Source organism: Trematomus bernacchii, unplaced genomic scaffold (genome assembly GCF_902827165.1).
Source record: "Trematomus bernacchii unplaced genomic scaffold, fTreBer1.1, whole genome shotgun sequence".
Classification (NCBI taxonomy): domain Eukaryota; kingdom Metazoa; phylum Chordata; class Actinopteri; order Perciformes; family Nototheniidae; genus Trematomus; species Trematomus bernacchii.
This window is the reverse complement of record NW_022987564.1, coordinates 19,196,926-19,219,538: the sequence shown is the minus strand read 5'-3', so window position 1 is coordinate 19,219,538 and position 22,613 is coordinate 19,196,926. Positions and strand designations below refer to the sequence as shown.

At 40.6% G+C, this 22,613-nt stretch overlaps 1 protein-coding gene across 1 annotated transcript in view; it reads left to right on the top strand.

Moving 5' to 3' along the window:
- The window catches only part of LOC117477846 (fibrocystin-L-like), a 54,824-nt gene that overhangs the window by 16,959 nt on the left and 15,252 nt on the right, over positions 1-22,613 (top strand). The window contains 27 exon segments of the mRNA XM_034124621.1: positions 1,733-1,838; positions 2,384-2,491; positions 2,590-2,751; positions 2,842-2,963; positions 3,782-3,914; positions 5,145-5,337; positions 6,102-6,244; positions 6,443-6,547; positions 8,003-8,185; positions 9,414-9,587; positions 9,701-9,906; positions 10,407-11,379; positions 11,844-11,983; positions 11,985-12,093; positions 12,808-12,957; positions 13,551-13,725; positions 14,702-14,858; positions 14,973-15,129; positions 15,491-15,700; positions 16,074-16,203; positions 16,947-17,188; positions 17,746-17,882; positions 17,962-18,991; positions 19,611-19,802; positions 20,214-20,365; positions 21,338-21,497; positions 22,084-22,255. Coding sequence (XP_033980512.1) covers positions 1,733-1,838; positions 2,384-2,491; positions 2,590-2,751; positions 2,842-2,963; positions 3,782-3,914; positions 5,145-5,337; positions 6,102-6,244; positions 6,443-6,547; positions 8,003-8,185; positions 9,414-9,587; positions 9,701-9,906; positions 10,407-11,379; positions 11,844-11,983; positions 11,985-12,093; positions 12,808-12,957; positions 13,551-13,725; positions 14,702-14,858; positions 14,973-15,129; positions 15,491-15,700; positions 16,074-16,203; positions 16,947-17,188; positions 17,746-17,882; positions 17,962-18,991; positions 19,611-19,802; positions 20,214-20,365; positions 21,338-21,497; positions 22,084-22,255 — 5,921 coding nt within the window.

The following is a 22,613-nucleotide window of genomic DNA, read 5'->3' as shown; positions in this document are numbered from 1 at the left end:
CTATAGAGTCGTTATTCATTTGTTTTAAAGCTCAATAAATAACAAAGAAGACCTTTGACCGGCACTTTTCTAATTTTGTCCGGAAGATTTAAACTTTAACGGACATCTTGACCGGCGAAAGTAACTGAAACTGAAACTCTGCCGCACGGTCCCCTCGTTCCTTGGAAGAGGCAGAGAGGTGGGTGTTTGTCATCTGCTGGTGGACTAACCGGAGAGAATTACAGTGCTTGCCTCGACGGGGAGGGATTGCATTGAATTAAAGCAGCGGGAGCAAACGCTTGCCTCGGGGAGGGAGAAAAAAAGCCACAGCGGAGAATAAACAGAAGGGTAACCATGGTAACTATGGGCGGGAAGTCTTCTTCGCTGCTTTTGTGGCAGACTACAGCGCCACTTACAGGCCTGGCATATGTACTACAGCGTCTCCAGCGCTTTCGAGCGGCAATGGCCGGCCGTGGCCCAACCCACATTCCCCTGATAGGTGGAGAGTTGGCCCAATAGCCGTAGCGCCACCGTCCTGACGTCAGGACAGTGTTCAAATCTGGATCAGTCTGTATCAGATCCGTTGCAGCCCCTTTTTTAGAGATTTGGGTATGGAGGAAAATAGAGAGGGTTGTGTTTTCTGACACTTGGTGAGTTCCCTGGAACACCGGGGACACATATTCATGTATAAAAGACGTACAAAAGTGCATTTTGCATGATAGGTCCCCTTTAAGGTTTTAACAAAAATTGAGGATTAAAAGAATCCTTAAAAAATAACAAAAACTTCCCCCAAGCTCTCAAGCCTCCAAGCCTTCAAGCCTCAAAAAGCCTAAAAAAGCCCCCCTTTCTCTTCACACATCATCTTTTATATTCTCTTGCCTCCTCCCTCTCTACATCAGGTGGTTTCCCCTTTTCTACCTTTGAGGGAGAAGGAGGTCACATATGTTCAACTTTTACTTAATGAACAATTAAAAATGTAAAGTTAAAATTAAAACAAATAAAGACTCATAGTAATAAAATACAATTTTAACAAGAGGGAATATGAACATTTTTCATGAAAGCAGAACACATTGTAAATGTCATGTTTAGAATCAAGTTTTTTTCTTGAAACATTTAATTTCAAATATGCAAACTTTATACCGCATTTATGAACAGACTTAATTTATTAACAGAGACAATGAGGACAGCTTGTCTCTACGATTCGCTGGCCCAGGAAGTTGATTCGACCCTTTGCGTAGGCCGCCTGCATCCTGTGCTTCATTGTCTTCATACCCGCTGTAACCGCTCTCAAGGTGTCAAAAACCACAAGCGCCTTCTCAGAATTGTGGCTGGAACTTTTACGCTTTTATTGCCCCATCTAGAATGCGTAGTGCGCATAGGTCAAAAGTTCAGGATGTTCTATCTAGTTTCACATGCCTGGTTTCACATGTCTGAAAAGACATGATGGAAACATACATCCTTTCTATGTACAGCCAATGTAGCATCTTTTTATCAATGGTAAGCTTAATAGAGGTAGGTGAGGCAAAGGTCAGGTCTGACACGCCCACTTAAACAGCAGAACTGTCAACAGTATGATGACATGCACTAAATAACTCCTTTGTGCTGAAGTGACTGAGCTTGACAGGCCTCTATTATTCTGTTGTTATGACTGGCAGTGATTTCATATTAGTGGTTATTCCCATCCAGTGGCAAATTGTAATGTTGTGAAACTTCCTTAACTCAAGATCTTTTGATGTTTTGATGATGTTTGCAGGTGGAGGTGATCATCAACGGGATTCCCTCAAAGTGTTCTGGTGACTGTGGGTTCGAATGGACCGAAGACAAGACTCCTGTCGTGACTGGAATCAGCCCATCTCAAGGTACATATTATCCAAACATGTAGCATGAAGAATTGTTGGTTATTGATTGATTATTAAGAAGCAATACATTCAACCAAGGTTGATTCTTTTATATCAGATGAACAATTAAAGAGACAATTCAAATGGATTATTTCCAAATTCTTCTTATTGTTTGCATATATCTAGATCTGTTTATACTAACATGTTGAACACATTACAAATTATCCTCAAATTATTAAAATATTATTTGTATTTATTTTATTATTATTTATTGTGACTTGTATGTTTACTTTTATGTTAATAAAATCTGTCTTTACCGTTCTATTATTTAGTTTGCACAAATTGGTAAATGATTGGTATTGGTAAATCTTTAACAGTTTAAAAATAAAACTGGTTTTATTTTAAGTACTTAATAACCAACAAAAACCATGTCAAGTTTTTGTGAATTGGAAAAAAAGCTTTTGTGGTAAAACAATATATGATTCAAGCTTCCTATTATCTGGTGATTGATATTAATGGTGGTGAGTGTATATTAATCTAAGATTGAATTTGGCTGACTTTAACAGGATCTAATGGCCTGGGGACTCTTCTGACTGTCACTGGAACTGGCTTCAGTAATGAGAACGCCTCCATCTTTGTGGGAGAGACCCCATGTGAGGTGGAACAGATCAGCGGTACGTAAATACGGTTTTATTAAACTGAATCATGTTGTTAAAATGGGTTAATCATCCATTAGAAGGATATTAACCAGATATTGTGAATCCCATTGCAGCTACCACTCAGGTGTGCAGGCTGGGCAGCGCCAGTGCCGGGACGTACTCCGTGTCTGTGGGCTTCCCCTCTCTGGGGAGCTCCCGCTCTCCAGGGGGCGTCCTACACTTCACCATCCAGCTCATCATCTCCTCCTTCGCCCCGCTCTCTGGAAGTCTATCAGGTAAGACATTACTCAAATGGTACTAATTATCACAGTATGGCCCTATTATTTAATACTAAATAACCATTATGCTCTTTGTTTTCTTCTTAGGTGGCACACTTCTGACAGTGAGCGGTTTCGGCTTCAGCAAGGAAACCACAGTTACTGTCGGCGGTGACGAGTGTACCGTGGTTAGAGCCACTGACACTGAGCTGAAATGCAGAACACCAGCTGTAAGTGCAGAACACACACACTTATACATTACATTACATTTAGCTGACGCTTGTATCCAAAGCGACTTACAATAAGTGCATTCGACCAAGAAGATACAAACTTATACACTTTCATTAGTCAAAACATTGCAAAAATATAAGTTCGCAAAACCTTATTTATTATACGTTTGGATTAATTAAAGTGAGGATTCAAAGAGGATATATATTGGTCATTTTCAGGTTCATATTTTAGTTTTAGTGTCTCTCCTGGGACATGTCTCCATGCTTTAATGTTCAAAAAGCTCTTTATGTTTCTCATACTGCCTGTGCTGCAGCACCTCTTTTCACCCTCTGTCTGAAACCAGAGCCCAGTCTGCTCTGATTGGTTAGATGGCGTGCTTGAGATGTGTCAAATATGTCCCTCCCCTTAGCCTATCACGTACAATGTGTTGGAGCGCTAGCCAATAGAGGTTCAAGTCTTACGTAGTGATGTCACTATGTTACAGAAGGAGTCCAATGGAGGTGCTTCAGGCGGGGGGGGATTTTAACCTTTGCAGACTATTTACATGCACACAAACCTTTATAACACACTACAGGAAAGGAAAAACCCCATAAAACATAATAGGGCCCCTTTAATATGAATTCAACTTTTCATTTGTAAGTGCAAAGTTGTGTTGTTTCATAAAAAAAATGTTATAACAAATAACTTGTAAAATGATAATAGATAAGTGATGATAGTTTGTCTCCAATATTCAGCTTTTTAAAGTGTCTGAGCTCTGAAAAAGGCATTTATTATTCCTATTTCTTAATAAATCAAAGTTGTTATTGACTTATTTCAGGGGACTGCTAGAGCACAGACGGTCACAGTGATGGTGGGAAACATGAGTCAGGACGCCAGCAGCTCCTTCACCTACGACGACAACCTCACATCCCAGATCTCAGGCCTGAGCCCCAGACACACCACTGTGATCGGTGAGTGCAGAGTCTTTTCCTGGGGGCATTCATAAAGTGTGTGCATGAGTTTGATCATGTCTCAGCTAGGTAGAACCATCAGGAAGGGAAAGGAGAGGTTTATAAGGGATGATTTGTTTTGTGCTGAAAGGTCAATATAAATTATATCTGTCTGCTGAAGGCAACAGATACATACATAGTGTGCTTGTTCTTTGTTTATGAAAAGAAATAGGATATGTATTCAGTTCCTAAATGCCATGCCTCAAAGCAGTCCCTTATCTTATTACACTCTCAAAATAAATCACTCAGTTATCTTTTGTCCTTGTGCATTTCTATCTTGTGAATTTAGTTTCTCTCAAAAATGTAATTTCTTATCGTCAACAGCGTTATTTTATTTAATATTCAAGAGACTTGTGACAGAAAAATGCACATTATGACCACACTTCCTGCCTCTCCTCTTATATTGTATTTGTAGGGCTGTCAATCCATAACACATTTTATTGAGGTAGTTAAATTATTAATTAACCAGATATTGTAAATACCGGGTTTCTATTAGTCAGTGGTGGAATGTAAACTCAGGTACTGTACTACAATTTTGAGGTACTTGTATTTTACCTGAGTATTTAGTTTTATGCTTTATACTTCTACTCCGCTACATTTTGTTGGCCAATAATGTACTTTTTAATCCACTATATTTTGTTACTATTACTTTACAGATTCATAATCGTAGCTAATATTAATCTTAATTAAGCATTTAAGTATAATTATACGGCAAATGATCCAGCATTAACTCAAATAAGCTCCACCTTTACCAGCTTTGATGTACACATGAATGTATCAATACGATTCTGAAATAGAAACTTTTGGTACTTAAGTATATTGTGATGCCTATACTTTTGTACTTTACTTGAGTAAGATTTTGAATATCTAAAGGGAAGAGGGATAGCTTGTCACCACCGTCAATGGGAGCTTTTGTCATCACTGTTACCTCATTAGTGCTGTTTCTCAGTTTTGACCCATTGCTATAACTAAACAGGGGGAGACTGTGAGAGACTAGTGTGTCTTCCGTGTGCTTATAGTTAATGATACAGAAGCATCCACACAACAACACTACCTTTTCATCTGCAGGGCAATTAGTGGCACCTCTTGAGAATAAAAGGGAACTACCATCTGCCAATCATCCTGACACTTGAGTGACAGAGGCTCCTCAGTGGAAAATTGTTGATGTGTTTTTACATTTCTTTTGTGTAGGCCGTGAAGTTCTCACCATCCAGGGCTCCAACCTGGGCGGCCAAAACAACGACAGCGTGGTGCTGGTAGGCAGGAAGGAGTGTGTGACGGTGCAGTGGACGGCCTCCAGCATCACCTGCCGTCTCCCCGTGATGCCCCCCGGCCTGTACCAGGTGGAGGTACAGGTTGGAAATAATGGCTTCTCCAAGACAAGGTACAGCTCCCATTAACAGCAGCTCATCTGTTACATACCATCGGAGAGAGAGCTGATCTTATCTCCGGATATGAGCGCTTTCTTGCACGTCAAACACACATTGTTTAAGGGGTAGATTTAACTAATGTGAAGATAAGGATTTCCTTAAACCTGTATACATAATACTGTACAAAATGTACCGTAAAAAAAAATGTACTCACAAAACATTTCCGACTGTATGTATGTTTAAGAAAATGACACAGAAGTAAATGTAAATGTTGCCTTTTCTTAGGCAGAGTATGCTTTATTTTTCAATTCATGGGAGGGCTGTTTACATAGTTAATGCCAAATGATACAACTTTTGCAGTTAAATCCTACCTATCTCACTTATTCTTTCATATTACATCTAATTATACACTTCAAAAATAGATCCACAAAAGTAAGTTATTAAAACAAACAATTTCTAGAAGAACCCTTCCTCAATTGCCATATACAGTATATCAATATATAAATCAACTAATGCAATTTGTAATTTAAAAATACATAATATATTTTAGTTTATACTCTTTTATATAAATAGTATTTTTTATTCATTCATTTATTTTTGTATAAATATTTGTTTTAATGATGGTGCTGTAATGTCCTAGTAATCACCTTTTCAATACAAATAAAACAGTCAAAAAAGTATCAGAAAAAATAACATCATCAATTTTGCTCACAAGCCAAAAAACATGGTTTATTTTGGGATATATTTGGACTTTTCTTTTTTTTCTTTTGTTTGATAGCAACGGTGTGAACGCCACCGTTGAATACATCCTGGAAGTCCACAGCATCTCCCCCCTGCTCGGCTCCCTGCAGGGGGGCACCAGGCTGACTGTCTCTGGATCTGGTTTCAGCAACAACACCTCTGAAAACAAAGTCTCCTTCGGTAAGCATCAACAGACCCAGCTCTTTCTCAAAGACTTATCACCGCAGCAATAGTCTCTACCAACAAATAGCCGATTGTGTTTTGTGGAAAACGATAGGGCTGTCGAGTGGTCATCTACAGAGATGTGCCAATATGGGGAAGCAGTATTCAAATGCTTCCGTTTGTTGTTCTCACGCGTGTTTTGTGGTGATTTGACAGGTGGAGCAGAGTGTGAGGTGGAGGCCGCCTCAGAGAATGAGCTGCAGTGCATCATGAAGTCGGAAGAGAAGACTCACATGGTGGACAACCAGGGATCCGACCGCAGTATGTCCACATTTTTATCCTTTTTCAAGGTGTCAAATTAAATCTGAGTACAACACAAAGAGGATTTACTTACTGTACCGGTAATCTTCCTCGAGAAGGTAACTGTCACCTGTGGATTAAATGTGACGTCACCCAAACACTGTTCTAAGTGTTTAAAAACCAGTTTGACTTCCTTTTTTGACATAGTTGGCCATTTTTAGAACAGATTTGTATGGTATTTAAATTACATGTTGATTAGCTGTAGACAATGAACACATTTCTGTAAGTGGAATTGTATCTGTCACTCTAATATGGGCTCAGAACAGTCTCATAATACACACATGCACACAGAAGGATTCACACCTGTATTTCCGGATCCACACTTGTGTTTGTCAATGCACACACAAATGTGTTCCGTTTCATATACTGTACATGTAAATAAAATCCAAATACAGAAAAAAGTTTTACATCATGTATTTTTGATCCACACATATTTGTTTTCTGTTTAAAACCTCTGCACCTGCAAATACAACCCGCTTTCTGTGCATGGATCGCTGTGCATTCGTGTGTGGGTTTTTTGAGACTCCCCTGACGGTCACCCGATTCGTACTTGTAATTGTTTCTATCTATAGCCAATCAGATGTCTCCTCCATTCTAAGCCAATCACATGAGCGCGCCCCCACGTGGGTATGACTTCTTGCGTTCATGATGTAGCGCTTCATATACGCATGTTGCGCTGTCCGGAGCTGACAGGTCCATGGAGCCTGCAGGCGCTAATCTCAGGACAGAAGGACCGTAGTATAGTCGTCTTTATTTTTACGTTATTATTATTCAAAGATAAATAAGGGAGTGTGTGTTGTATGAGATGGCAGAGAGGTTTCAGCTCCGATTATTAAATCAAAGAGGCTTAATGTTTTCGATTATATTATTTCACTATAGCTATGTGGTCGGTGTTAAGGTCCAATGTTGACTAAATTAATCAATAGCGGGTGTAACTCAAATACAAGATGTCTTTATTTATATATATATATTATTATTAATAATAATAATAATATAAAATATTGTATATGCGTGCATTTCTTGTTCGGAAAGTGGCGCTGTACTGAGAGTGGCGATTTTATTTTGTCAGAGACATCTGATTGGCTATAGATAGAAAAAATTACGAATCGGGTGACCGTCAGGAGAGTCTCAAAAAACCCACACACGAATGCACAGCGATCCATGCACAGAAAGCGGGTTGTGTTTGCAGGTGCAGCGGATTTAAAAGGAAAACAAATATGTGTGGATCAAAAATACATATGTAAAACTTTTTTCTGTATTTAGATATTATTTACATGTATATGAAACGGAACACATTTGTTTGTGCATTGAAAAACACAAGTGTGGATCCAGAAATACAAGTGTGAATCCTTCTGTGTGCATGTGTGTATTATGAGACTGTTCTGAGCCCATAGTCTAACTGTGTGTTTGTCTCAGCTTTGGGACAGGGCTATGCCTGGAGCCCTGCCTCAGTGGATGCCTATGTTGGAGACTCAGTGATGTGGCGTTGGGAGGCGCCCACCCTACAGAAGGTGGAGTACCGGGTCTTTAGTGTTCCCCGCCCAGGAGACACCACGCCTGGAGACGGGCCGTTCAACAGCGGAGCCAAATCTGCCAAAGGTAGAGTACTGAGTCACTGGCCCGAGTGCAATAACAATAATGGAGTCATGTTCAGGTCAAAATATAAAAACGAACCTCCTCACCCACATCTTAATCTTCTGCAGCACTTGAGTCCGATCAGATTACATAGTCCCTTGCACATTCAAGGCTTTCCATGTTTTAAAACTTTATTTTGCTTTTCCACATTTATCTTCTTTAACACTAGCAGTATGTTTTTATTAAATACATTGATCTTATATTTCCCTCGAAGCACAGGCAGACACAAGCGGATTTCTCTTAATGGGTTTATTTGTCTCCAAATCCACTGTAAAAACGAAACATAAAACACAGTATAAGCGACAAACATATGACAATGTAAGATAAGATAAGATGAGATAAGATAGGACTTTATTTATCCCGAAGAAATGTGTTGTGCCAGAGTTACAGAGATACAATAAACACAGCAGCATAATAAAAAAGCAGTACACTAACACTGCAGTAAAAAGAGCTAAGAGACACGTAGCAAAGTAATTACAGTACAGTAAAGACTGACAAACAGCATACCTCCTTGGCTGCATTATGGTCCATGTCAGTGGAATAAGAAAACGTTGTCTATGATTCAGCTCTTGTTCATTTCCCATCAGTTCTGCTGCAGCTGCACTTAAAATCTATCAACATAATCTCACCTAAAGAAAAATATATCTTTCCAACAACAAGGTGGTTTTCTCCATTAACTGTCTGCAATGCTTCTGGATATGTGACAAAATGTAATGTGTGATATGTGATGGGTCACACCTTTTAATATGCGTGATAGACAAATGCACACCATGTCTGGTACAAGGACTTACTTCACCATCAGAAGCCTAACCATTTAAAATATGAATATAAATACACTAGTGTAAATATTGTAATATGCATCTTATATATTGTAGTTAAATGTGCACACTTTTCTTTAACTTCCTATGATAATATACATATTTTTATTTGGTATATATTGTTTTGCACGTTTACTTCAAATTCTTATGTTTTTATACAAATATTTATCAAGTTTTATGTTATCGTTTTATTGCACATTCTTACTCTAACTTCTTACATTTGTATCTTTTTCATTCAAAATGGAGCCACTGTCACGAAACCCCTTTTACCCCAGGATAAATGAAGTATTCTGATTCTGATGTTTAATCTTCTAGGAAGGCTGTATGATTTGATGTCCCTTATTGACCATCCCTCCCTCTGTTGCCCCTCTCAGGGTCTTTCAGCTACCGCTTCACTGCTCCTGGTGTGTATTACTACAGCAGTGGCTACATTGATGGCTCTAACTCCATCAGACTGCAGGGAGTGGTGAAGGTGGAGTCTCGGCCGAAGAAGAGCAGCGCGGTCTCCGTCAGCGTGGGAGGCATCGAGGCCAGACACGTGACAGGAGGTACAAAATAATTTCATGAAGACCAATAGATATTTTTGACAACAACTCATAAAACAAGGTTAGATCCAAAGATACGCTTCCATCTGACCAATGGATTTAAATGTCTCCTCCAGGTTCTCGCCGTGTCTCCAGAGCAGCCCAGCAGTGCGTGGCCTCCCCTCAGTGTCCCCAGATCAACGACACCTCCATCGGCCTCTCCTACACAGTGTCCGCCTGCTCCACCCCCGCTGTCTACTCCATCTCCCCCAACCAGGGCACCTACCACCAGATCATCAGCATTCAGGGCGAAGGCTTCAGCGACATCGCCTGCGCTAATGAGGTTAGCATCTTCTCTATGGCTCATGACTAGAGGGATCTTATTTTAAATATATTGAAATGTTGAGTAACAGAGATTCCTATTGCTGCTTTTCTTCAGGTTTTCCTACTTTATGATTTGAATGGGAATGAAATAGATATAATAAGAATGTCTGTTATGCATTGATATCTGCTGATTAGTGTGTCTTTTAACCTTCACTGAATTGTTGCTGAAGACCTGTTGTTCAAGTGCAACAACACTCTAATGATTTAGTTGTGAAATGATATTTTTTAAAGAAGATAACATCTCTCAATTTATTTGATTAATTTCCATCTGCAGTCTCTGGGCAGGTAGACACATATCTAAAAATCAACAAACACTAAAACAAAACACAATCTCTATCACACAACAATTATAAAGCATAAGATTTGAACAAATACTATAGTAACTTCCTTTCCCAGATGCTTCATCTTTAGTCTTTGTGTCTTTGTCAGTCTTTATAAAAGTGATATTTGTGTGTGCAGGTGACAGTGGGGGGTCAGCCCTGTGAGGTCATGAACAGCTCTTTCTCAGAGATCAGCTGTCAGCTCAGCAGCCTGAGCGGCCTCTCCATCGGCGTGCCTCACCCCGTCGCCGTCAGAGTCAACAACCTGGGCAGCGCCATCATGGCCATCCAGAGCGAGCTCCACCGCCGCTTCGTGGTGCTTCCTGTGGTCGACTCCATCTCTCCTGACACCGGCAGCCCCACCGGCTCCACACGCCTCCTTATCCACGGCTCCGGCTTCTCAGGAGGAGACGTTACCGTAGCCAGCGAGCCATGCTCCCTGCTGTCAGTCACCGACACCTCCATCACCTGCGACACCTCTCCTTCTCAGCCTCACACCGGGGATGTGGTCTTCAACCTGGGCCGGATCCAGAGCTCCTGTCACTCCAGCTGCTCCTTCACCTACTCCTCCTCCGTCACTCCAGCGGTTGTCGGTGTTTTCCCCGACACCATCAGCGCTCTCACCACCGTCACCATCTCCGGCTCAGGGTTTGGCAGCAGTGTGGGGGACGTGGCGGTGTTTGCCGGCACCTCAGAGCTGGAAGTCACAGACGTGAGCGAAGGCAACATCACGCTGATGGTGGCCGCCCTGCCTGCAGGAGACCACCCCCTCAGAGTGATCGTGAGAAGCAAAGGCCTCGCATCGGGGTCCGTCACCCTGAGCAGCAGCGCCCAGAGCGGCCTGGACCCTGTGGAGGGCAGCCTGGCAGGAGGAACCCCTCTGGTGTTTACAGGAAACGGCTTCGCTCCGGGGAACACAAGCGTGACGGTGGGGGGTGCACCCTGTGAGATCCAGGAGGTGACAGCTGGGCTGCTGCGCTGCCTGACCCCCCCTCACAGCGAGGGGCTGGTGACTGCCGACATTCAGGTCTTCTCCGTGCAGTATCCTCCTCTCAACTTCACCTACTCCACCGCACACACGCCTGTCATCAGCTCCATCAGCCCCACCACTGGTCAGTATGCTGGTGTCTATGTGCTATAGTCAAAGTAGCAGTTGTTTACCTGTTGATGAAGGCATTTATTTGTTGATTTAAAAATAAAACGTAACATGAAAATTAAAAAGATGTAAGGGCCAAGCCTTGCGATTGGAGGAGTTTAACATGTACCAAAAACATCAAATGAATAACACTAGGACAGTAGTTGCACATTTTCTTACAGGAACAACAGAATAAACTGTACATGGATGAATTCTAAAAAAGTGCACCATTTTAACTTAGACATTTTTATTTGCAAGTTACAAGGGAATCCATAATGTTTTACATCAGTGGATACGGTCAACAAAAGCTGTCTGTTTGCCTGAATAAAGCCAAAGCTTCTACATGTATATGATTCAGTGTATTATGTTCATATTTTTGCTCCATCCCATCATGTGTGCGTCCTCTCAGTAACTCCTCCTCTCCTCCGTTATTTCCCACAGGGCCGAGCGGTGCGGTGCTCACCCTGACAGGTTCAGGGTTTGCCGGCGACTCTCAGCTCGTCTCCGTCACCATGAACCACGTCCCCTGTGTGGTGTCCACCGTCTCTGACTCCCAGGTGCAGTGCACTGCAGGAGACAACCCGGGGGGGGGCGTACCCCGTGGTGCTGCTCCACCAGGTCAAGGGTCTCGCCCAGTCTAGTGTCATGTTCACGTATGAGCTGACCCTGAGCAGCGTGCAGCCCAACGAGGGTAAGACAGAGGCAGTGTCTTCATTTCTACATTATACTTTATATTCACAGTCACAAACACAACATATACAGTATCAAAAGCATATATATAGAAGTAAAGGTGAATCAGCACTTATTGATATCAAGTAGAGAGCTTGAATACAACTGATGCATCAAATACTGAAGAAACATGCAGATCTAGACTGAATACCTATCTATTTGCAGTCAAATGTGTAATATTTTGTACTTGTAAATTAAGTTAAAAATGTGTACTTCCATGGCTTCTACTTGTTAATACACAACAATATAAAAATCTAAGTTTGACCAAGAACAAACGTCACTGGTAGAAATACACAAGTTAATATATAAAAAATGTTTTTTGTTGCTGCTATCAGACCATCTAAAGCCGATCTGAACCGACAAAGTGACGGCTTTACTTTCCTAATATTCAGAGAAATATCAAATACTATTGTCATTCTCGAACACATACATAAACCACCAAAAGAAAGTCTTCCTTATATCAGATATACATTATACACATACATTTGACTTGTACTGCCTCAATCAGGCTATACTGTATTTAATCAATCAATAGGCTTGCTGATGCTTTTACAGTACTTGTCAAATTGGCACTTATATTTAATAGCTTTATTATGTTTTGCTTTCATTTGCTGCACCATATCAATATCAATATTTTCTTACTGAACAAGTTATTTCTCCCTCCTCTGTGATGCAGGCAGTTTTGGTGGCGGCGCTGTGCTGGCGGTGCAGGGTTCAGGCTTTGACCCGGATGTCTCCACGGTGACGATCTGCGGGGAGGCGTGTGACGTCCACAGAGAAATGTCCACATCGTCCCGCCTCTACTGCATGTCCCCCTCCATCAAGAGTGAGTTCAGCTGACTGTATTTCACCTGGATTATCCACAGAGGTTCAAAGACAACACAGAGATACACATCGGTTTTTATTATTTATTTATTTATTTATTTATTTATTTATTTATTTATTTATTTATTTATTTATTTATTTATTTATTTATTTATTTATTTATTTATTTATTTATTTATTGTACTACCGGTATTATTACGGGAAGCACAATATCCAGTATCCTACATTCTTGCACATCCGTAAAAAAAGATTATATTCTATTTATTCTAATCCACAGTTTTAGTAAAGGTTAAGGGCTTTTCCAAGAATCTGTCCACGCTAATGATCTTTTCAGTTAGTTTCATTATGTCAAAGCAGTCGTTAACCTGTCAAAGGTGATCTCTAAACGCTCTAATGGAGACAGACTGAGGAATGCCCACAGCCTTTCATGGCAGGAGAACATTACAGGAATGTCAAATGTTACAGTAACTTGTCAAATGTCACAATAACTTGTCAAGGAAGATGAGACATATGTTATCTCTGAGCACGCATCTGGATTCCCGCTGTCCTTTTGTTGTTGTTGTACTGTGTGTTTGACACGCTGTCTGCTCTCAGGTAATCAGTCGGAGGTGGCATGCGAGGTGGCTGTCGTCAACCAGCTGGATGATGTCGACATAGCAAACGGCTACACGTATAAATCTCAGCTGACTCCGGTGATCTCGGAGGTTTCTCCACGCAGAGGAGGCACCGCTGGAGGCACCCGGCTCACCATCAGCGGCTCCGGCTTCAGGTGAACAGAGGGCCACACCCAGATACGCTCCACTGGTTCAGACAAAGCACTCAACTTACACAACATCTCTTTTTCTTACATGGAACAAAGTCTGTGCTTTCATCGGTTTATCGCCTGACTTGAATGTCTGACTTTTGACACGTATCATGTACTTTTTATATTTTCATTTTTAGTAGCATTTTCACATAAATACATTATCCAAAATACCAATAATAAAGATTTACTGTACAGTTAATTATATATAAACACCTTATTATAAATAGTAGACAACAGTATATATATTATTATATGTTTATATTTTAAATAAGATTTCAGATGTATTTCTAAAGGTTTCTTTATTAAGATACAGCAAATGATACAATAACATAGCATTATTAAACATAGCATACCTCAATACTCTCATACCTTAACATCATATTCATATAATACAAATGAGTTTATTAACAGTTTATTATAGAGATTTATTATTTGAAATCAATGTAAATGTATAATACAGTTTATTTGATGTCTTCTCTTCTATTCTATATAATTAGAATATATAAGATTATATTATTTATATAATTAATATAATGTAATATAGTATAATTTACTCAACTCAAACAAGATAATATCAGATATACTATTTTATATTATAATATATGAATGTATACTATCTTTTTGTAGTATGATATGGTATATTAAAGTAAGATAATATTTGTATTTTAATATATAGCTGATATTATTCTTGAATATCATGTTACTGTATTTTATAATCATTTATAAAATGATATTACATTAAAATGTACAGGATTTATCTGATTTATTACATTATAATAAAGAGGTTTATTATGTGTAAGCAAGTAGAGTAATTGTAACGTGTACCTTATATATTGTACTATATTTATTTAATTCTATACATAAAGTCAATAATATTTGTATGTCCAATACAATGTCAAATATAAGCTTTATATTTTAATAATTGATCATCACCTTACAGCACCGACATGGGTGATGTGAACGTGACCATCGCAGGCTCTGTGTGTGACGTTCAGTCCACCAACAACACACACATCATCTGTGTGACCAACTCTCAGCAGCGCTCTCAGGAAGCCAAGGTCCGAGTCAGCATCGGAGACCGAGGCATCGCCCAGATGGTGAGGGACCACCCCCTGAGATAAATCACAACACAGTGTTTTACATAATGACACTGATTTCAGATCTTTTTCTGTACATGTTTGTGTTAATCCAGTACTTGTCTCTTTCTTCAGGATAATGCAGATTTCTTCTACATTGACGTGTGGTCGTCCAGGTTCACGTGGGGCGGTCTGTCTCCCCCCGAGAGGGGCTCGTTTGCCGTCATCACTAAAGGCCAGTTCATCCTGCTGGACACCAGCACCCCTGTGCTGAAAATGCTCCTCATCCAAGGTACAAAAAAGTGCATTCTCACAGGTTGTTTTGGCTGTGTTTATGTATGGACGTTATTTATATGTAATGATAAATATAATTTTTTTGAGGCAAATTTATTTTCCTTTCTGGCTTTTAGTCTCTTTTTGTTATTTTCATGTCTTTTCTGAAACTTCTTTAGGAAGGGAAATATAATTTATATATTTATTTATTTTTGTCGCAAAGGTGTTGATTTTTTCTAAGACACAAGCAAGCATTTTTCTGAATTCAGTTTTGTATGGAGACAACTGATGGCATTATCATTTTGTATTAATCTAAAATATATATGAACTTACACTCACACTTCACAAACACTGTAATGTGTGTGTTTCTTTGTGCTCAGGAGGGACTTTGGTGTTTGATGAAGCAGACATCGAGCTGCAGGCTGAAAACATCCTGATCACAGATGGCGGACGGCTCCAGATCGGCCAGGAGGGGGCGCCCTTCCAGCACAAAGCCATCATCACGCTCCATGGAAACCTGCGCTCACCTGAACTTCCTATCTATGGAACCAAGACGTTGGGTGTCAGAGAGGGAGTTCTGGACCTGCATGGTATGAACACACACAGGAACACATTCAAAATGATGAGAGGATCAACATCATTTCTGTCTGCTACACCCGTTAACACCCGTTTAGTGTACTAAAAATCAGCTCCACATCAACCCATTCACACATTAATGCATCAGTGATAATATAATAAACGTATTATTCATACAACACTAGGAAATGGGTCGTTTGGCTTACCAAGTTTTCTGAAATGTCCTCACTCCAATATTTGAAAACCCCCTGATTACATGACTTCATGTCAGGTAATAGTAAGCTGACAGAGTCATTTGAGTCGCATGTCCTGGAGGAGAAGAAGTTATTATTGGATGACCCCCCCCCCCCTCAGGTGCAAGTCTTTGTTGACAACCTGTTTCTCCAGGTATTCCTGTTCCTGTCACTTGGACCCATTTGGCGCAGACGGCGAGCGCAGGCTCCGACTCACTGACTCTCATGAAGGGGGTCACATGGAATGTTGGAGACGAAATTGTCATCGCCTCAACCGGAGACAGGTACAGTCTCAAACTCCAGTGTCAAAGCACAAAACCATTTTTTTTTAAGGAAGACACTTCTTTTAAAAGGTCAAAACACAGTAACTACATATGTGATCAAAGTTGAGTTAAAAGAAAAATCTGACTTTTGTCTTCTTAGCTGACCATTCAAAACAATGATGCAATTATGCAATAGAAATTTGTAATTTTGGTACAAAATCACAGAATGTAATATATATATATATACTGGACAACATGATCTCCAAGTGATCGCTATGTAACACCTTTATATATATACGTGTAACACTTGCGCTTTATTAGCGCTCAAACACATTGTGCGTGATATATGCTAAGGGTCGGGACATTTCAAACACATCTCTAAGCTATTGACCAATCACAACAGAGCGGACCAGCTAACCAATCAGAGCAGACTGGGCTCTGGTTTCAGATAGAGGGTGACAAGAGGTGCTGCAGCACAGGCAGTATGAGAAAAATAAAGAGCTTTTTGAACATTAAAGCATGGAGACATGTCACAATAGAGGAACACAATACAAATAAGAAAATAAAAGGAGCATAATAGGGCCCCTTTAATATATACTATAACAAGAAGAGACAAAGTTACAGGTGGATAGCTTTACACATTGAATCACCTTTTGAAAGCTTTGGAAAGATCCAATCATATTCACTGTTTAATTGTATCTACATTGGCAGAGATGAAACAGTGTTTTGGAGCTGCAGCTCTAAATCATTCATTTTGTTTCCAGGCACAGCCAGAAAGAGAACGAGGTGAGGAAAATCGCCGCTGTGTCTGCTGACGGGAAGACGTTGACTCTGACCGAAGCGCTGGAGTACTCTCACCTGGGGGTGTCCGTCACGCTGCCCGACGGCACAGTGTTTGAGGGCCGCGCCGAGGTGGGGCTCCTCACCAGGAACATCTTGATACGAGGCGCCCAACATGAAGAATGGAAGGATGATATCAAACCCTGCCCCGCTGGCTTCAACACAGGTACTGGGTTTCAGATTTTCTTATTCTATTTTAAAAGCTGCATCCAAGTTAAGAATAAAATATATCATTGTCAAGTCAAATCCAGAAACAAACAGCTCGAATCAGAAAAGTTCTGGTAGTTTAAATAAATTGATGATAAAAAAATGATGTTTTCATCATCCAATAATATTAATATCAGCTCGAATTCTATTTATTATTTATGTATTTATTGCTTGTTAGTTTCTTGTTTTTGGATCACTTAATAGACTGAACAGTCAATTGGGAAACATGTTATATTAATATTATGTGACTTCAAATAAATGATTAAAACAATAAGAAAAAACAAACATCATGTAAAGATGTATGCTTGACATAATTTTTTTAAGTTAAGAAAAACTTTAAAAAAAAGTTTGAATTCATGATAAATAGTACGGAGAGCCTTTTAAATCAGAAAAAAATAATAGCTTCTAATTTAATTATAAATCTGCTGACTTGATATCAATGTGGAGCTTGTGTCATAATTCTGGTTATACAGCATATGGATATGCAGTAGTAACATCCTTCTGTCCCTGCCACAGGTGAATTCGCTACCCAAACCTGTTTCCAAGGGCGATTCGGAGAGGAGACGGGCAGCGATCAGTTTGGAGCGGCCATCATGTTTCACGCAGCCATTCCGGGACAGGATCTGGCAATCGGCAGACTGGAATATGTTGAGGTGAGATGATTTCAACTTCTTTATTTGTCTACAGCATTTGTTCTCCTCATCCTCACACCGAAACGTTGGTTTTCCTCAGATCTACCATGCAGGACAGGCCTTCAGGCTGGGGCGTTACCCCATCCACTGGCATCTGATGGGAGACATCAAATTCAAGTCCTATGTGCGGGGTTGCTCCATCCATCAGACCTTCAACAGGGCCGTCACCATCCACAACACCCACAACCTACTGGTGGAGCACAACGTCATCTACGACATCATGGGCGGCGCCTTCTTCATCGAGGACGGCATAGAGACGGGGAACGTCCTACAGTACAACCTGGCTGTGTTTGTGAAACAGAGCACCAGCCTGCTGAACGACGACGTCACCCCCGCCGCCTACTGGGTCACTAACCCCAACAACATCATCCGCCACAACGCCGCAGCGGGGGGCACCCACTTCGGGTTCTGGTACCGCATGCACGTCCACCCTGACGGCCCGTCCTACGACGGCAGCATCTGCCAGAAGAGGGTTCCTCTGGGTGAATTTTACAACAACACCGTGCACTCCCAGGGCTGGTTCGGCATCTGGATCTTCACCGACTACTTCCCCATGAAGACCGGAGGCTGCCGCTCCAAAACCCCCGAGCCCGCCGTGTTCCGAGGCCTCACCACCTGGAACTGCGAGAAAGGTGCCGAGTGGGTCAACGTGGGCTCAGTGCAGTTCCAAGAGTTCATCATGGTGAACAACGAGAAAGCCGGTATCGAAGCGAAGCGCGTCCTTCGGTGGGCCGTGAGCGGGTTCGGCGAGGAAGGAGGGGCCACGATGTCTAACTGCACCATCGTGGGTCACGTGGAAGAGCTGGGACTGGGACAGGACTACTGCACAACCCGGGGGGTCATCGCGCCGCTGGACGATGGCCTGAGTGTCCTCAACACCAAGTTCATTAACTTCGACAGGGGCTCGTGCGCTGCCATCGGAGTGGCCAGGATCGACGGCAAGTGCCTGGATCGCTGCGGAGGCTGGGCCGCCCAGTTTGCTGGGATCAAGTACTTCAATTCACCCAACAAGGTGGGCTTCAGGTGGGAGCACGAGGCGCAGCTGGTGGACATTGACGGCTCCCTCACAGGTACTTTCATCTCTTACTGTTTCTGTCTTTAACCTATTGCCCATGTTTCTTTAATTTAACTAACTACATCTTTATTCAGTCACTTAATCCATAAGGTTTTTCAGGAAATGATCGCCATTACAGTTTTTCTTCAATGTGTTATTTATTAATGATACGAAGGTAAGAATTGGATTGTTATTGTAATATATTTCTAAAGCACAAATATCCCTGACTGCTTACTGTACTATAAATAAAAAAGTCCCTTTGATCCGTCATGTATAGCCATATACAGTAGAGACTAAATGTAACAATGCAAAAAAGCTGTTAACCAATCACAACAGAGCCAACCAGCTCACCAATCAGAGCAGACTGGGCTCTGGTTTCAGACAGAGGGTGAAAAGAGGTGCTGCAGCACAGGCAGTATGAGAAAATATTACAAATGTTTCCGGTTTTATTAAGTTTGTCTTTGTAACCCTCAGCCCTAAGTGTATTGGCTCCTTATGAAGAGAATTGTTCAAAAGTACGTCTTTCATTTTCATGTCATTACAACCTAAAACAGCAGATGTCAGGTTTGGGCTCAGGTGTGCTTACCATTCCTTCATTCAAATAAACTCTGTCCCCCATGTTTCCCTGATTCCAGGAACCATCAACCATAAAGTGGTGCCTCTAAGCGCCTTGCTGGACCCCGCCCACTGTTCCCAGAGTGCCGAGTGGAGCGTGGGTTTCCCCGGCGCCGTGTGCGACCACACCGTCAACTTCCATCGTTTCGCGTTCAACAATCCATCGCCGCAATCTCTGGAGGGCAAGGACGTCATCTTAACCAACTCACATGGTAATAAAATACACAGACTCACTACTTTTCACCTCTGTAATCTTTACTGACCTCTACTGGTGGTTAGTGGGAAATGCAGTATGGGGCAGAAACTATAGAGCAACAGAAACACATTATAGAAGGACAATTAATAAAAGTTTGATTTGGAGGTGCCTTTAAAGAAAGAAGCAGTCAGAAAATGCAAATACAAATTTAAAAAAAGCTAAAATCGAATAGGACAGGTATAAAAACAAGAATAGCGTCAGTAAATAGTTGTATTAGTTTCATCTTATTAGTCTACATAATGTCAATTAGACGCATGTAGGAAATAATGTAATAACTATAATTTTGCTTTTATTTGACGGGCTGATTGGCGTGGTCGTAGTATGATGTTCCCACTGTATAAATGAAAGGATTTTGTTTTTTGTACAGGCTCCAGCGCCGTTCCCTATCTGAAGAAGAGGATGACTCATAAGCTGGGCTGGATGGCCATGATCCCCTCTGGACTAATGTACAACATGATCTTTGATGACATGGACCACGTCACCAACATCACCTACGAAGGAACATTCTACGGCTTCAAGGTACCTGCAACATCCCTCACATGATGCGACACAAGGACCACACTGTAAATACCTGTGGTGTAAAGTAACTAAGTGCATTTACTCAAGTACTGTACTTCATTTTGAGGTACTTGTACTTTACTTGAGTATTGCCATTTAATGCTACTTCTAATCCACTACAATTCAGAGATAAAAAGGTTTTAAAAAGTGTACTTTTACTCCTCTATATTCATTGAATGTTTATTGATAATATGAAATATAATCAAGTGTTAAATCAGACTTTAGTTCCACCTGGAGTAAATTCACAAGCTACCCTGCAGTATACAAAGTCATTCAAACTAGCTGCACCTTTACCAGCTTTGAGAACACTTTCATGATCAATCATTATAAAACATATCATATATATTACTCTGAGATGGACCAATCTGCACAATGATTACTTTTGGTACTTTAACTATATTTTGATGATAATACTTTTGTACTTTTACTTGAGTAACATTTTGAATGTTTTGAGAATATTCCTACACTGTGGTACTTCTACTTTGACTTAAAGGGGACCTATCATGCAAAATGCACTTTTGTACGTCTTTTATGCATGAATATGTGTCCCCGGTGTTCCAGGGAACTCACCAAGTGTCACAAGCTACCCTGCAGTATACAAAGTCATTCAAACTAGCTGCACCTTTACCAGCTTTGAGAACACTTTCATGATCAATCATTATAAAACATATCATATATATTATTCTGAAACGGACCAATCTGCACAATGACTACTTTTACTTTTGGTACTTTAAGTATATTTTGATGCGTATACTTTTCTACTTTTACTTAAATAACATTTGTTTTGCAGGATTTGTACTTGTCACAGAGTATTCCTAAACTCTACAGTACTTTTACTTAAATACAAGATCTGGGTACCTTTCCCACCTCTGCTCTATACACTTCACCTGTTTTTCACGGTATACTGAGGTTTTTTGCTTGTGCTTCACACAGGCTGATGAATTTGTGATCATCAACCACAACTTCACCCAGAGTCCGGATAAATTCCGAATCATCGACGAGAGGAACGGCTCGTCCATGCCGCTCAGCTACAGCAACAACAGGAACGGAGACTGGTTCTTCAACAGCAGCTCCAACAACCTCTACTACATCAGTACGCCACACTTTATTATGGATCTGTAGCCAAATGTTCAGTGTAGATCTACACGTATGAGGACTTCCTGTTTTTCTAGTATGTGTCTTAATTGAATACTTGCTGGTCAGACAAAACAAGATGTCGCCTTGCCTGTTGGATTTTCTAATGGACATTATTTTTCACTATTTTAAAAACTAGACAATCTAAAGGTTAAAAACAAATGATGCCTTTGTTATTGTGCCTTCAAAATGTGCCTGAGAATGTTTTGGTATTTACATATTTAGGGTATAAACGATGTTTATCCTGCTTACTTATTCAGCTGTTTAACTGTTTTTCAAAAAAGATAACATCAAGCTTATACACAATATATATAATACAAGGATTGATATAGTACCTTTAGAAATTAGATTAAGAATTTAAACTTGCAACATTATTGACATTAACATAGTTATTGTCATTGGTCTGAATCCACATTTTAATTTCACATGAGCTGTTAGATTTTCTGAAAATGTGATCATTTGCATCGAGATGACCTAAAACTGAAATTCATAGTTTGTAACTTGACCACTCAAACTGATTTAGTGATTTGACATTGTGTCTGCAGTCTCTGGGAAGACGAGTCAGCGCCGGCGTCGGGAGAGTGCCGACCGCTCCTTGTTGGACTCCACGGTGAACTTCAGGGTGTACCGCTGCTTCTACCCCAACTGCATCACACCTACCCCCCCACCCCCAGCCACAGTGCCCCCCCTCCCCACCCACCGGCCTGCCAACTTCATGTACGTTAAACTGCAACATGTTATTCAAGAGCAGGAAGATATTTATTTCAACTTAAAGTATTACAAAGTACACATTTTGCTGGCATTATGTTATATATATATATTGTAGATTTATCATAACTATTGTATTTACATGTGAAAAGCTCCACATTTCTAACAATCATATCTGCAGTTTAATCTGAGTAACCTGTTTTTTTATTTAAATATTGTGTTTTCATCTTAAAATAAAACCAAATTAAGATAGGAACTAGAACAATAGGAATAGGAGTGTAAAGTAGAATAATTTTTTCTCAAAACTTTAACTTTGATTTTTAAAGACGTTATCAATCTTTTTTTTACAGAAAAGGTGTTTCATTAG